Below are 15,849 nucleotides of genomic sequence, written 5' to 3'. Positions count from 1 at the left end.
CTCACTCTCTCTCTCACACACACACACACACACACACACACACACACACAGATTAACTATACCAAGGAAGCCGTTTCTGCAGGATCTTCTCACACAGAAAAGCTGCTGTTCTGAATTTGCTGCTAATTCTTGTCTTTGTGTTTGTGTGTTTGTAGTTCAGTTCCACATCGCGCACCTGTACGAGATTCAGGTGAGTCCCTCACTTACACCTCCAGCTTTGACTAACCGCACACAAACTAACTCTGCCTTATAATTGATGGTAATGCATGAGATCATGTTCGCACTTTCTGAGCTGAACATGCGGCTGGTGTTGCTATAGCAACAGCAGAGAGGGGTTGCCGGGGTGTTGCTAAGGCTTCCCTCCGCCCTGAGCGTTCACTACAGGATCACATGACAGTAGAGATGGGTGTTGTAGCGCTCAGAACACATGTGATCAGTGACTCTCTGCTTGTGTGACAGAAGAGATATCGCACAGCTAAAGAGGCGTACGAGAGTCTCCTGCTGACCGAGGCGTTACCTGTGCAGGTGAAGGCCGCCACCTTACAACAGCTGGGTAAGAACACCTGCAGGCTCATTCCCATCTCACTGTATGGAAAAATCTTCAAAAAACATACAAATCATGGTGTCAAGTAGCAATACAACACTACCAATGCATGACACAGCACCACATATACTGGAACTCGTAGTGGTTCAGTTGTGAATCTGAAGCGGCTATTGAGCATTTTAAACAGCATAGTTTAAATAGTCCCCCCCCCGGACCCCCGGACCTGGAGTGGCCTTTTATTGTGGCCAGCCTAAGGCACACCTGTGAGGTGGATGGATACCTCGGCAAAGGAGAAGTGCTCACTAACACAGATTTAAACAGATTTGTGAACAATATTTCAGAGAAAAGGGCCTTTTGTGTACATGGAAAAAGTCTTAGATCTTTGAGTTCAGCTCTTGAAAAATGGGGGCAAAAACACAAGTGTTGCGTTTATAATTTTGTTCAGTGTAATTAGAATTTTGCTAATATTTAAGAAAGATATTCGAATTTAGCTTTTGAGACATTTTGACTCCGAAATCAGTCTGGGCGATTGTGTTTTCGACTCCCTCTGGACGAGCTCAAACGCTTTAGAGGCGTTTACACCTGTGTTTAGTGTCGTCCACTCGTGACCCGATCGACTACACCACACCTGAACATCAGCTGTGAGCTGGCCAGAGACGGCAGAACACAGATTACTGATGCTGCGTTTCACCAGGGTCTCTGCATCTGTATGCAATTTTATTCTAAAGCTTTTTTCTCTCTCTCTCACTCTCTCTCACTCACTTACACACACACACACACACACACACACACACAGGCTGGATGCATCATACAGTCGAGCAGCTGGGAGATAAAGCTAATAAGGACAGCTACGCTATCCAGTGTCTCCAGAAATCCCTGGAAGCCGATCCGAACTCTGGCCAGTCCTGGTATTTCCTCGGCAGGTCAGTCACATGACGTGGACACACACGTGACGCGAGCGTTTGCTGATCTGCGGGGGTTTAGCAGGTGTGTGTGTTTGCTCTCTGCAGGTGCTACTCCAGTATTGGGAAGGTCCAGGACGCTTTCATCTCATACAGACAGTCCATTGATAAATCTGAGGCCAGCGCCGACACGTGGTGCTCGATCGGGTACGTATCCGCCAGAACCGCTTCGGCCGCGCACGTTTACATCAGGAGAGGATGTACAAATGACTCACTCCTCGTTTCTCATGTCACTTTTTAAAGGCCAAATTGAATCTTCTGCTCTTTAGCTAATAACAGTTTGTAGTTGGAAGATCATGTGATTCGTGAGCGTTCTTGCATCTGACCTGAAATGTTCAGCTGTAGCTTTGACGCGTCTGGTTGGATTATAAAGACTCTGCTGTTGTATTACATTATTGTGAATTTATTAGGCATGCACGATGTATCGGCCGATGTCGGTTTACTTTTTAAAGTGATGGATATCGGCCCGATCAGAAAATTTGTCCGATGTATTAAAGCCGATAAATAATGGATTATTTCCTTTAGCTGAGACACTTCAGACGTACGGAAGCCCTGAAACGCAACGTAAAAAAAAAAAAAAAAATCCGTAAAAAAATTCTAAAAAAATTAGTATTTCGAGAATAAAGTCGAAACATTTCGAGAATAAAGTCAAAACATTTTGAGAATACAGTCTTCTGTAGAAGTTGCGTGTGTGTGCATTCATAACGGCGCGCGTCCACTGGTGCACACGCCCTACGCGTGTTTCCAATTCTGAATTTTGTGTGTCTGTGTCTGTGTAAAGAAATGCACTTGTGAAGTCGAACTGCCTTGAACATGGATCTACACAAAATGGTAGCTTTTTACTTTTATCTGGGCTTTTTTTGTTTTTGACGTGTTTTCGTGCCTGTCTATAATAGGCAACACTATCTGGGTCGAGAACACTTAACAGTAACCGCACTGTTTCCCTCTTCACCGTAAATACGTTCTGGATACATTTTAAGTGCATCATTCTGTATCCAGTCATTTGGCCGGATCCCGTGATTTCCTCAAATATAATATCCACTGGTGGTGGTTGAGGAGAGATTCCCTGAAATGATTGTAAAGCGCTTTTAAGTGTAGGCCTACAGTAGACATATGAAAGCGCTATATAAATGCCTCATTCATGCATTCATTCATTCATAAAGCTGGATATCTTGATCCAGTCTGAAAAGTGTTTTCACCTGTAGGCTAAAGTCTATTCTGGCGCAGTATATTTTATAACGTCCTATAGCCTAATGCCATGTTGGTAGACCTGTAGATTTTCCTTTTGTTGAAAGCCAAGATAAATGTAAAAAGCTTTTATTTTGTGTAGATCCCCACACACACACACACGCACACGCATGAATGCCTGTGCGGCAATGTGAAATAACGGCAAGCACACACGCAACTTCTACGGAAGACTTTATTCTCTAAATATTTCGACTTTAATCTCAAAATATTTCGACTTTAATCTCAAAATATTTTGACTTTAATCTCGAAATGCTAGAATTATTATTATTTTTTTTTTTTACGTTGCGGTTCAGGGCTTCTGTACAGACGCGACTGTTCAGCATGATGGTTTCGAATTGCTTGAAATATGATTGGAATCACTTCAACAAAGGAAAATACAGTGGAGTGCAACACAAGTCTGTCATATCGGCTACATAGCATTATAATGAGAACCTCATAATTGTGTGTTTGGGATGTGGCTTTTTTGTTTTGTAATCAGGCTCTCAAAAATGACATAAAAATTCGGATTTAGATTTATCGGCCGATATATCAGTTATCGGCTTTCAAGTATAAAGAATTATCGATATCAGCCAAAATGTTCGTATCGGTTGCATCCCTTGAATTTATGCTTCTGTTTTCATTGTCCAACGAAAATACGCCTGTTCATATTTTCACTGGCCGTAATAATCTCACTTGCACGTTGTTCTGCTTCGTTGCGTATATATATATGTATATGATATGATGATTATTGTATGGTTATCCATCTTATTCCTGCTCCCATGATGCTTTGCCTGAAATATGGGTGTAACTTCCGTTAAGATGTAAACAATCAGTGAAAGACTCGTTCTATGAACGCAATAAGTTTTTTTTTTTTTTTTTTAACTGGGTACAATATGACATTAATTCTACTCACCTTTCAACCATCGAACGTTAAATGGAAATGTAGAAGTGTAAAAGCATCAACAAGATACTTCCAACAAACCATGAATGATCCCAAAAGCTTGATTCTTCAGGGTTTCCGCGGGGTCTTAAAAAGTCTTAAGTCTAAAATTCTGAACTTTAAATTTAAGGCCTTAAAAAGTCTTAAAAACGGCCAGATTTTCATCCTAGGTCTTAAATTTCATTCAGTCAGGTCTAAAAAAGTGTTTACCCTCGTTCATTTCCAGAAACGCTGGCTGCAGAAAGTTATTACAAAGTAGCAAAAAAGTATGGAGTTGTAGCCTACAAGCGTAGCCTAGAGCAGGGGTCTCCAACACGTCGCTCGCGAGCTCCAGTCGCTCGTGGCTTGATATGAGCTAGCTCGCCAGAGGCCGTTCACATATCGCGGCTTTTGCGCGCTCAAGTTTGTTCAAAGTGACACGCTAATTTTTTTACCAGGCGCAACGAGATGAAAAAAATCTAAACTTTTCAGAATGCTGCAAACGCACCGCAGGTCATGTGACAGAAACCAACCAATCACCCCTTTCCATAACAACATTGAAAGCTCAGTCAACATCAAGGATGGGGGTGCACCCAAACACTACTAATAAATATAAGCTAATGTGTAAATGTCAGTAATTTTATCTTTTTTGACTCTAAAAATTATTTAAAGGCTGAAATATGAGGTTTATCTTTGTATAAAACCTTTTTTGTCAAAACTTTATTTGAACTTGTACATGTTAGTAGATAACATGTTGCAAGACACTCTTTTAAAATCTGGCCATCATTTTTAATAGTGTTTTAATGTTTACGTAAACAAAGTGCGTATTGATGCTAATCAATTTGTTATTTGCTGTTTTTCGACATAAAACTTTTTGAACAGGATTCTGTGATAACCGTGATAATTTGTCACTTTAATCATCTCATCATTTCCTCTCTAGTTATGATCAACTATGATCAACTAAAATCAATAATTGTGTTTTTACAGTATAATATGCAAAAGTACAATTTTCTATTAAAAAAAAAATCTACCTCTCACACACTCATCAGATAATCATAGATAGATAGATAGAAAGATAGATACTCGAGTGATCCCGAGGTAACTATCTATCTAACTTGGATAATGCGTCGTGTAGGTCTTAAATTTCAATCTTTATGGTCTTAAAATGTCTTAAAAAGGTCTTAAATTTGACTTACTGAAACCTGCAGAAACCCTGTTCTTTCCACAGCAATAATGTATATCTGTATTATGTAATGTACGTTGCCTTAATCAAAAGTGTTCATTAACTTCAGCATTCGTAATACTATTTCAAAGTGATATCTGTCATTTTGACACATAATAAAGTGTATTGACACGTGAAAACAACCTGGAAAGAGACGTGAGGATTTGAGGAGAAAAACGAGAGATTCTTCGTGCATTCCAGTGAATTATAATAATAATAATCGTAAATTAAATCTGGAGAACAGACCACACATGTGCAGTATATGTTGTCATTTTCCATACTTCTACAGCGGAATGCAAAGGGAAAAAAGAAAAGAATCAGGAGGAAAAGAATCAGCGTCTGAAAGAGCTCTTGCCGTAGATATTCTTAACAAGTGCAGCGTTACTCTCATGATGTCTGAAAACAAAACATGAAGGAAAACTGGTGGATCAGCTTTATTTGTAGGGCAACCTTATGTGACCCTGGACCACAAAACCAGTCACATGATTACATTTTTTTGAAATTGAGATTTAGGACAATATTTGGCCGAGTTACAACTATTAGAAAATCTGGAATCTGAGGGTGCAGAAAAATCGAAACATTGAGAAAATCTCCTTTAAAGTTCTCCATTAATGTCCGTGATTGTGCTGCATCCACTCACAAAAATAAATGTTTTATATATTTACTTTAGGAAATTTACTAAATATCTTCATGGAACATGATCTTAATATCCTAAAGATTTTTGGCATAAAAGAAAAATCGATAATTTTGACCTATAAAGTGTATTGTTGGCTATTGCCACAGATAAACCTGTGCGACTCGTGACTGGGTTTGTGGTCCGGGGTCACATGATTCGAAATTATTCATTTTAGTCTTTTTGAATGGAAGTTCCCCAAACCGGAGGTGCCACCCATAATTCAAAACTCAGGTCAGGAATAAGGTGTAAGGATGTGTTTGAGGTAATTAACCTGCTAGCGTGTGCTCGTAGCGTGCTGTATCAGCAGCAGAATCAGCCCATGGACGCGCTGCAGGCGTATATCTGCGCGGTTCAGCTGGACCACAGTCACGCCGCGGCCTGGATGGATCTGGGCACGCTCTACGAGTCCTGCAACCAGCCGCAGGACGCCATCAAGTGCTACGTCAACGCCACGCGCAGCAAAGCCTGCAGCAACACCGCGGCGCTAGCGGCGCGCATCAAGTACCTGCAGGTGAGAGCCAATCAGAGCGAGTCTGTCTGTGTGGGGATCAGTACATGTTGCATTTGTTGTGCATATGTTCAGTTAATTTGTGTCAGATTTCTTCACCTTCATTCTTCGTTTGTATGCGTGAGTCCAGTGATCATTGGAGCTAGAGATACTTTGACTGATTCAGCTGAGGCCCTCTCGAACTAGCCTCTCTCTGCTTGAACTGTTCCGCCGCTCGTCCTCAGATGGCTGTTTACATGTCTTTTTCACGCGTTTTCGTCCTAGGCTCAGTTCTGTAACCTCCAACACAATAGTCTACAGAGTAAAAGTAAAATGCTTCCTAGTATTGAGGAAGCCTGGAGCCTCCCAATCCCAGCAGAGCTAACGTCCCGACAGGGTGTCCAGAGCACAGGCCAGCAGGTGAGACCAGATAGACACACACCCCGAGAACCGCCCCTCTCACACACACACACACACACACACACACACACACACACACACACACACACACACACACACGGCTCATCCGGTGGAACCACGCTCCTGCTCGCCGCATCATGTTCACAGTAACCATTGGAATTGCACAAATTATATGTCCATATTGTTAGTATTTGGGGAATCCTTCGTTTAATTCCTACATTTCCAGAGAGTTTAACAGCGAGTCGATCGGTAGCGTGGTTTCAGTACATGAGCTTCAGTAGTGCAGCTCTACACACACACATCTGGGGCAGAAATTAGTTTTATGCTACAAGTGTCCATCAGGGGCTTTCGCAGCGGAGGAACCTCTTCATCGGTCCTAGAGCTATCGGCGGACGTTCCCGGATGTTGGCGTGTTCGCACCGCAGGAACTCTGAGTGATTTTAGTTCTAGAAACTCTCTTGGAGGAACTACTGTACTCCTCCTCCAGAGTCGCTCTAACCCAGCGCTAGAGGACCTCTCCGTGATGGTAGTGTTCGCTGATTGGCCGAACACACGCGAAACACCAGCACCCGCCATTATTAAACAGCACACAGATTATAGCCTATATATTTACTCCAGGAACGAACTCTACGAACATGGGGAACCGTGACAGATGAGCCTCTAAACCTTTACACTGAGGAGAACGACTTTGAGGAGACCGAGAGAAACATGATGTGTTTCTGCTCAGCAACACTGGACATCAAACACACGCCATACGCTAATAACTCTTCATCACTGTCTACTCTCTGTGTATAGCGGTGTCTAGTAACGTATTCGACAGGACTGTTGGACAGATCGCACACTGATGAACAGGAGAAAGCAGCACAGGCTTCTCATCGCCTTCAAAATAAAAGTCCCAACAACAAGCGTGTCGTGCGTCTCTTCAGAGTTCCTACTGGCGGTGTGAACTCAACCAGGAAACGTTCCTAAGAGAACCATTAGCTCTCTGGGAACCACACTGGTGACTCGTTCCTAAGAGAACCCTTAGCTCTCGGGGAACCACACTGGTGACTCGTTCCTAAGAGAACCATTAGCTCTCGGGGAACCACACTAGTGACTCGTTCCTAAGAGAACCATTAGCTCTCTGGGAACCACACTGGTGACTCGTTCCTAAGAGAACCATTAGCTCTCTGGGAACCACACTGGTGACTCGTTCCTAAGAGGACCATTAGCTCTCGGGGAACCACACTGGTGACTCGTTCCTAAGAGGACCCTTAGCTCTCGGGGAACCACACTGGTGACTCGTTCCTAAGAGGACCCTTAGCTCTCGGGGAACCACACTAGTGACTCGTTCCTAAGAGAACCATTAGCTCTCGGGGAACCACACTGGTGACTCGTTCCTAAGAGAACCATTAGCTCTCTGGGAACCACACTGGTGACTCGTTCCTAAGAGAACCCTTAGCTCTCGGGGAACCACACTGGTGACTCGTTCCTAAGAGGACCCTTAGCTCTCGGGGAACCACACTAGTGACTCGTTCCTAAGAGAACCATTAGCTCTCGGGGAACCACACTGGTGACTCGTTCCTAAGAGAACCATTAGCTCTCTGGGAACCACACTGGTGACTCGTTCCTAAGAGAACCCTTAGCTCTCGGGGAACCACACTGGTGACTCGTTCCTAAGAGAACCCTTAGCTCTCGGGGAACCACACTGGTGACTCGTTCCTAAGAGAACCCTTAGCTCTCGGGGAACCACACTGGTGACTCGTTCCTAAGAGGACCCTTAGCTCTCGGGGAACCACACTAGTGACTCGTTCCTAAGAGAACCATTAGCTCTCGGGGAACCACACTGGTGACTCGTTCCTAAGAGAACCATTAGCTCTCTGGGAACCACACTGGTGACTCGTTCCTAAGAGAACCCTTAGCTCTCGGGGAACCACACTGGTGACTCGTTCCTAAGAGAACCCTTAGCTCTCGGGGAACCACACTGGTGACTCGTTCCTAAGAGAACCATTAGCTCTCGGGGAACCACACTGGTGACTCGTTCCTAAGAGAACCATTAGCTCTCGGGGAACCACACTGGTGACTCGTTCCTAAGAGAAACATTAGCTCTCGGGGAACCACACTGGTGACTCGTTCCTAAGAGGACCATTAGCTCTCGGGGAACCACACTGGTGACTCGTTCCTAAGAGAACCATTAGCTCTCGGGGAACCACACTGGTGACTCGTTCCTAAGAGGACCCTTAGCTCTCGGGGAACCACACTGGTGACTCGTTCCTAAGAGGACCCTTAGCTCTCGGGGAACCACACTGGTGACTCGTTCCTAAGAGGACCCTTAGCTCTCGGGGAACCACACTGGTGACTCGTTCCTAAGAGAACCCTTAGCTCTCGGGGAACCACACTGGTGACTCGTTCCTAAGAGGACCATTAGCTCTCGGGGAACCACACTGGTGACTCGTTCCTAAGAGAACCCTTAGCTCTCGGGGAACCACACTGGTGACTCGTTCCTAAGAGAACCCTTAGCTCTCGGGGAACCACACTGGTGACTCGTTCCTAAGAGAACCATTAGCTCTCGGGGAACCACACTGGTGACTCGTTCCTAAGAGGACCATTAGCTCTCGGGGAACCACACTGGTGACTCGTTCCTAAGAGAACCCTTAGCTCTCGGGGAACCACACTGGTGACTCGTTCCTAAGAGGACCCTTAGCTCTCGGGGAACCACACTGGTGACTCGTTCCTAAGAGAACCCTTAGCTCTCGGGGAACCACACTGGTGACTCGTTCCTAAGAGAACCATTAGCTCTCGGGGAACCACACTGGTGACTCGTTCCTAAGAGGACCATTAGCTCTCGGGGAACCACACTGGTGACTCGTTCCTAAGAGGACCATTAGCTCTCGGGGAACCACACTGGTGACTCGTTCCTAAGAGAACCATTAGCTCTCGGGGAACCACACTGGTGACTCATTCCTAAGAGGACCATTAGCTCTCGGGGAACCACACTGGTGACTCGTTCCTAAGAGAACCCTTAGCTCTCGGAGAACCACACTGGTGACTCGTTCCTAAGAGGACCATTAGCTCTCGGAGAACCACACTGGTGACTCGTTCCTAAGAGAACACTTAGCTCTCGGAGAACCACACTGGTGACTCGTTCCTAAGAGAACCCTTAGCTCTCGGAGAACCACACTGGTGACTCGTTCCTAAGAGAACCCTTAGCTCTCGGAGAACCACACTGGTGACTCGTTCCTAAGAGAACCATTAGCTCTCGGGGAACCACACTGGTGACTCTTTCCTAAGAGAACCCTTAGCTCTCGGAGAACCACACTGGTGACTCGTTCCTAAGAGAACCCTTAGCTCTAGGAGAACCACACTGGTGACTCGTTCCTAAGAGAACCCTTGGCTCTCGGGGAACCACACTGGTGACTCGTTCCTAAGAGAACCATTAGCTCTCGGGGAACCACACTGGTGACTCGTTCCTAAGAGAACCATTAGCTCTCGGGGAACCACACTGGTGACTCGTTCCTAGAACCATCCGGTGCGAAAGCCCCTGTTGTGCCGTTTCTCACCCAGAGTTGTGTTTGTGATGTAGTCATTAGTTCTGCAGTCGTTGTTCCTCTAGTGTTGCAGTTCCACAACAAACACTGACGCAGTCCGGCTGGAGTAGTTCATAGTTGAGTGTGTGTGTGTGCGTGCGTGTGTGTGTGCGCGTGTGTGTGCGTGCGTGTGTTTTCATGACACAGTACAATGAGATGTGTTTTTCTCTCTCATTGATACTGATGCACTCGCTCATAATAAGTGTTTTATATTATTTGTGTTTTGTATCTTTTCTCTGTTATTGTTTTGGGTGGTGGGGGGGGGGGTACAATCAAACGTCTGTAAATGTGCTTACAGTTACAGTTAGATATCAGGACCTTCAGCTCCTGTTTGTTTTATTAATTCTGTTTTTGTTTTTACATTGGAGTCGATATGGCCACTCCTAGACCATTGGTTCAGAGATGTGGCTTGAGTTATTTCCCAAAACATATATGAGAATGTGACTTAGAGAAGCGGCCCTCGCTGAGGAACAGAAGATCTTCAAAATGTTGGCATATAATCTATCGTGGCTATAACATTTATTTAAAAGCTTTTTAATATTTAAAGGAATTGAATTACAGAATTAGAGTCGACGCACGTGAAGCGAGGCCCTATCTGCAACGCTCTGGTGTGTTGAGCTGATGCCTGATATTGAAGCGAGGCCTTATCTGCAGTTTCAGTCCAGTTATTCCAAACAGTTTCTGGTCAAAATCACTCCTAAGTGTTTCTGATACTGTAGAACAACAACAATATGGTTCATTAAACAGGGTTTAAAAGGATTTGTTTACCATTTTATCTTTGTGGCGACTGAATCTATATCTGATCCAATTCTGACAAGATAAAGTTCCAGAAAGACCTTAAAGAGTTAGTTCACCCAAAGATGGAAATTAGCCCATGATTTACTCGCCCTCAAGTCATCCTAGGTGTTTATGACATTCTTCTTTCAGACGAACACAGAGTTATATTAAAAAGTCCATAAAGTCCATAATTGAAGTCCATAAAAGTGCATCTATCCATCATAAAAGTGCATCCATACAGTTATATTAAAAAATGTTCTGGCTCTTCCAAGCTTTATAATGGCAGAGAAAGTCCATAAAAAAGCATCCATTCATGATAAAAGTGCATCTCTCCATCATCTAGGAGATGCACTGTTATGATGGATAGATGCACTTTTATAATGGATAGATGCACTTTTATAATGGATAGATGCACTTTTATGATGGACAGATGCAATTTTATGATGGACAGATGCACTTTTATAATGGATAGATACACTTTATGATGGATAGATGCACTTATGATGGATAGATGCACTTTTATGATGGATAGATGCACTTATGAAGGATAGATGCACTTTTATGATGGATAGATGCACTTTTATGATGGACAGATGCACTTTTATGATGGACAGATGCACTTTTATGATGGACAGATGCACTTTTATAATGGATAGATGCACTTTATGATGGATAGATGCACTTTTATGATGGACAGATGCACTTTTATGATGGACAGATGCACTTATGATGGACAGATGCACTTTTATGATGGATAGATGCACTTTATGATGGATAGATGCACTTTTATGATGGACAGATGCACTTTTATGATGGACAGATGCACTTTTATGATGGACAGATGCACTTTTATAATGGATAGATGCACTTAATGATGGATAGATACACTTTTATGATGATAGATGCACTTTTATGATGGACAGATGCACTTTTATGATGGACAGATGCACTTTTATAATGGATAGATACACTTTATGATGGATAGATGCACTTTTATGATGGATAGATGCACTTATGAAGGATAGATGCACTTTTATGAAGGATAGATGCACTTTTATGATGGATAGACGCACTTTTATGATGGATAGATGCACTTTTATGATGGACAGATGCACTTTTATGATGGACAGATGCACTTTTATAATGGATAGATGCACTTTATGATGGATAGATGCACTTTTATGATGGACAGATGCACTTTTATGATGGACAGATGCACTTTTATGATGGACAGATGCACTTTTATGATGGATAGATGCACTTTATGATGGATAGATGCACTTTTATGATGGACAGATGCACTTTTATGATGGACAGATGCACTTTTATAATGGATAGATGCACTTTTATAATGGATAGATGCACTTAATGATGGATAGATACACTTTTATGATGATAGATGCACTTTTATGATGGACAGATGCACTTTTATAATGGATAGATACACTTTATGATGGATAGATGCACTTTTATGATGGATAGATGCACTTTGATGGACAGATGCACTTTTATGATGGATAGATGCACTTTGATGGACAGATGCACTTTTATGGACTTCAATTATGGACTTTTTAATATAACTCTGATTGTGTTCGTCTGAAAGAAAAATGTCATAAACACCTAGGATGACTTGAGGGAGAGTAAATCATGGGCTAATTTTCATTTTTGGATGAACTAACTCTTCAACAATGCTGCTGGTCAAGAGGTCACACAGTATGCGAGGCTCAATCTCAAGCTCCAATCATGATTTCCTCGTTCCCTTTGAGATGCTTCTCTCTGCTGTCAGTCGGCCCACTCGCAGCTCTATTCCTCTCACGATTTCTGCCTATTGTGGAGGAATATTGATCAACGACTTTTACATGTGCTGACTGTGAGCGTTTCAGACTCTCAGATGAGCTGAGTCTCTGTGTCTGCTGATGTGTGTGTGTGGTCTCCCTCAGGCGTGTAAACCCGGGGCGTCGGGCTCGGCTCAGGGCTCGGGTCAGTCTCTGCCGGCCCACGTGAGTCCACTGGATCAGGCCGACGATCAGTCCAGTCCAGCCAAGAGGAAGAGAACCACCAGCCCTGCCAAGGTTTGTGCTCGGCTCTTGGAAAACCTTAAAAACAGCCATTTTTATGATGAAGTACTTGATGAGTAATTGAATTATTGAAAGACAATATAAAGGAAAAATATTTTTAATTTTGATAAAACAATGTTTTCACACAGAATTAAAGCTGCAGTCCATTTGATGTAGATATAGTGTCATGTTCCTCTCTATGGCTATGAGCTTGATATTGCTCTTATAAATATCCAAGTGTATGATACAGTTTGAATAAGGAAAGTGATATCTTTGTCATAGTATCCTTTCAGTGGTTTAAGTTTCCAAAGTCATAGCATCTGCTGCACTTTATTTGTACCATTTTGTTTTATTAGGTTATTTTTATTTATCTATTTACATTCTTTGTACAATTTAAAAGATAATAAAGAAAGATATTGTTTGATAAGTGAGATCTCTGATTGTACTCCTTAAAAAAAAAAAAAAAAAAAAAAAGTAGTGCTTGAAAAGTCCTTGAAAGTCCTGGAATTTGACCGTGTGTGTACGAGGCCTGTAATGGTGTCTCCTCTGTTCCTCCTCAGAGCTCCTCAGAGTCTTGGACCAACAGTTCAGCACCGCCAGCGACTCCGAGCTGGTACCCGTCTCCTCAGAAGCTGCAGGTGAGTGTGTGATGTGTGTGATGAACACTGTGTGCCAGTCCAGAAGCTGCAGGTGAGTGTGTGATGAACACACAGTCCTCAGGGATGATGACCCGGGGTGATGGAACAGGAGTAGCGCCAGATCTTTTCTTTTGTGTAGGGATGCACCGATATAAACATTTTGGCTGATACCGATAATTATTTATATTAGAAAGCTGATAACCAATATATTGGTTGATAAATTTAAATACAAATTTTTATATTATTTCTGAGAGCCTGATTACAAAAACAAAAGTCTCACCATTAAAGGCCATCACCCAAACACACTTATAATGATGTACTCATTATAATTTTATGCATTGCACTTCACTGTGTTTTACTTTTTTGAAGTGATTCCAATCATATTTCAAGCAATTTAAAACCATCATGATGAACAGTGGTAATCTGGTGGGAAGTGTTTCAGCTGAAGGAAGTAATACATTATACTTTGGCCAAATCTTCTTATTGGACAGATAACGTTAACATCAAAAATGAGCATATATCGTGGATACCGATTTGGTGGCCAAAATATCATGCATCCGTTTTGTGACCTACATCCGATAATAACGATCATCAAAAAAGAAAAAATGTTGGGCGGGACTTGGCTCTTTGCATGGGTTGTTGATTGGATGTTGAGATGTGGGCGTGGCAAGTGTATGCAGATGAGCATGAGTGGAGTTTAGCTGCACTATATCTGACTCTTCACTGGAAGATCCAGTTACAACAATCTGATTATTAAAAGCTCAAAAAAAATTTTTTAAATGGAACGTGTGGATGACATAACATGCATGTAGAAAATAAATTGGGTTCATTTACATTTCATACCAGCTTTTACTTTCTTAGGGCACGTTTACACGACAACAATATACTAAAAAGTGTTGTGGTGTTCAGACCACAACGATGTCAAAACGGTCCCCGTTCTCATATATTCTGCTGCTAGGCCAGTAGTTGGCAATGTCACTTTGTAAAGAAACACTACACATCTACTGACTGAACGTGTAATACACATGCGCATGACATCACTGTTTTCACAAATTCACATTGTTGTAGTCTACACAGAGACAGACGATACGCTATCATTAGAAAGAAAAAAATAATAATAATAATTAAAAAAAATTCAAATGTTTGGATTTTCAGGCCCCGAAACGCCTTTGTGTAAATGAACAGCCAAAAGTCATAAAGAGTTTTTTACCCCTTGCATGCGTGATGTTGGTCTAAACCAGGTGTGTCCAATCCTGCTCCGGCCTGGAGGCTTCCAGTGATCCTGAGGCCTGGAATGGCTGGTTCATGTGTGTGATTAGATCTGGACTGGGAACAGGATTGGGCTCCACTGGTTTAGACGGTGGTTTGTTGGCCTGTGAGCTGCTTCTCACTGAAGAACTTCCATGCTGTTGATTTCAGATTATTGATCCGTTTCAAGATGAACACTGATGACTGATGAATGTCTCTTCCTCTCAGATGCTGGAACAGTTGCGAGCCAACCATGCGAGTCTGAAGCCTGTTCAGATGCAGATGTTGGATCAGTTGGAGGCTCAGCGGTCAGCCATGCATCAGCAACAGGTGCGTCACACCCAGCAACAGGTGCGTCACAACAGCGGTCAGGAAAACCTTCTGAGGAAAAACCACATGTTTCTGGAATCTGGCCCTGAAATCTTCCAGCTCATTGTTTTCTGTAGCTGAGATGTTTTCCTCTTAAAGTCCCCCTGTGGTGAAAAGCCAATGTTGTTTGTGTCTATGTGGAGTTTTTAATATGCTTTAAGACAAACCATGTGTAAATTCATAAGTCGACACCATTGCTGAGTATTTTCTCCTTAAAACTGCAGTGAACCAAAGACAGTCTCAAAAACACGCTTTGAAATCGCTGGTGTTTCTGACGTCACAAACTACCTTGTAACCAATCAGATCAACGTGTGATCGTCAACCAGTGGATCTCTGAGCTGAGTGAGTGGAGGTGGGGCTTATTTGCATATTCATAGCACCACGCATACTAAATGTGGCAAGGGTGTCAAGTTACATTCAAGCTATTTTAAGGCATGAAAACTTTTTTTTTTAAAGGGAAAAAAATGCTTAAATATGTAATTTAGGTGATCAAAGATGAGTTTTAAGGGATAAAATGATTGACTACAGGGGGACTTTAAGACTGTTGTGACACTTTAGCTGCTCTTCCTCCGTCGGGTCGAACTCTTCTAAGAACAGCACGGAACGGTTCCAGTAAATTTCCACTTGAGTTTGGTTACTCGGTTACACACCGTTCTGAACCCGGTGGAGTGCGTGTGGAGACATGTTTCTCTGTAGCGGAGTGATGTAGCGAAGTTAATAAAATTAAAAGAAATATT

The 15,849-nt window shown here is 42.8% G+C and overlaps 1 protein-coding gene across 2 annotated transcripts in view; it reads left to right on the top strand.

Moving 5' to 3' along the window:
• kdm6al (lysine (K)-specific demethylase 6A, like) overlaps positions 1–15,849 on the top strand; it is an 89,556-nt gene that overhangs the window by 36,559 nt on the left and 37,148 nt on the right. The window contains exons 8-16 of one of the 2 annotated variants that reach the window (XM_081381183.1): positions 156–190; positions 460–553; positions 1,341–1,467; positions 1,555–1,653; positions 5,842–6,061; positions 6,323–6,457; positions 12,741–12,872; positions 13,418–13,495; positions 14,972–15,073. In XM_081381183.1, the coding sequence (XP_081237309.1) occupies positions 156–190; positions 460–553; positions 1,341–1,467; positions 1,555–1,653; positions 5,842–6,061; positions 6,323–6,457; positions 12,741–12,872; positions 13,418–13,495; positions 14,972–15,073 (1,022 nt within the window). The remainder of the gene's footprint in view (positions 1–155; positions 191–459; positions 554–1,340; positions 1,468–1,554; positions 1,654–5,841; positions 6,062–6,322; positions 6,458–12,740; positions 12,873–13,417; positions 13,496–14,971; positions 15,074–15,849) is intronic. The other variant, XM_081381184.1, reaches the window with a different exon arrangement.

This window comes from Scardinius erythrophthalmus (genome assembly GCF_964197995.2).
Source record: "Scardinius erythrophthalmus genome assembly, chromosome: 12".
Lineage (NCBI taxonomy): Eukaryota > Metazoa > Chordata > Actinopteri > Cypriniformes > Leuciscidae > Scardinius > Scardinius erythrophthalmus.
This window is presented reverse-complemented; position numbering and strand designations above follow the sequence as displayed.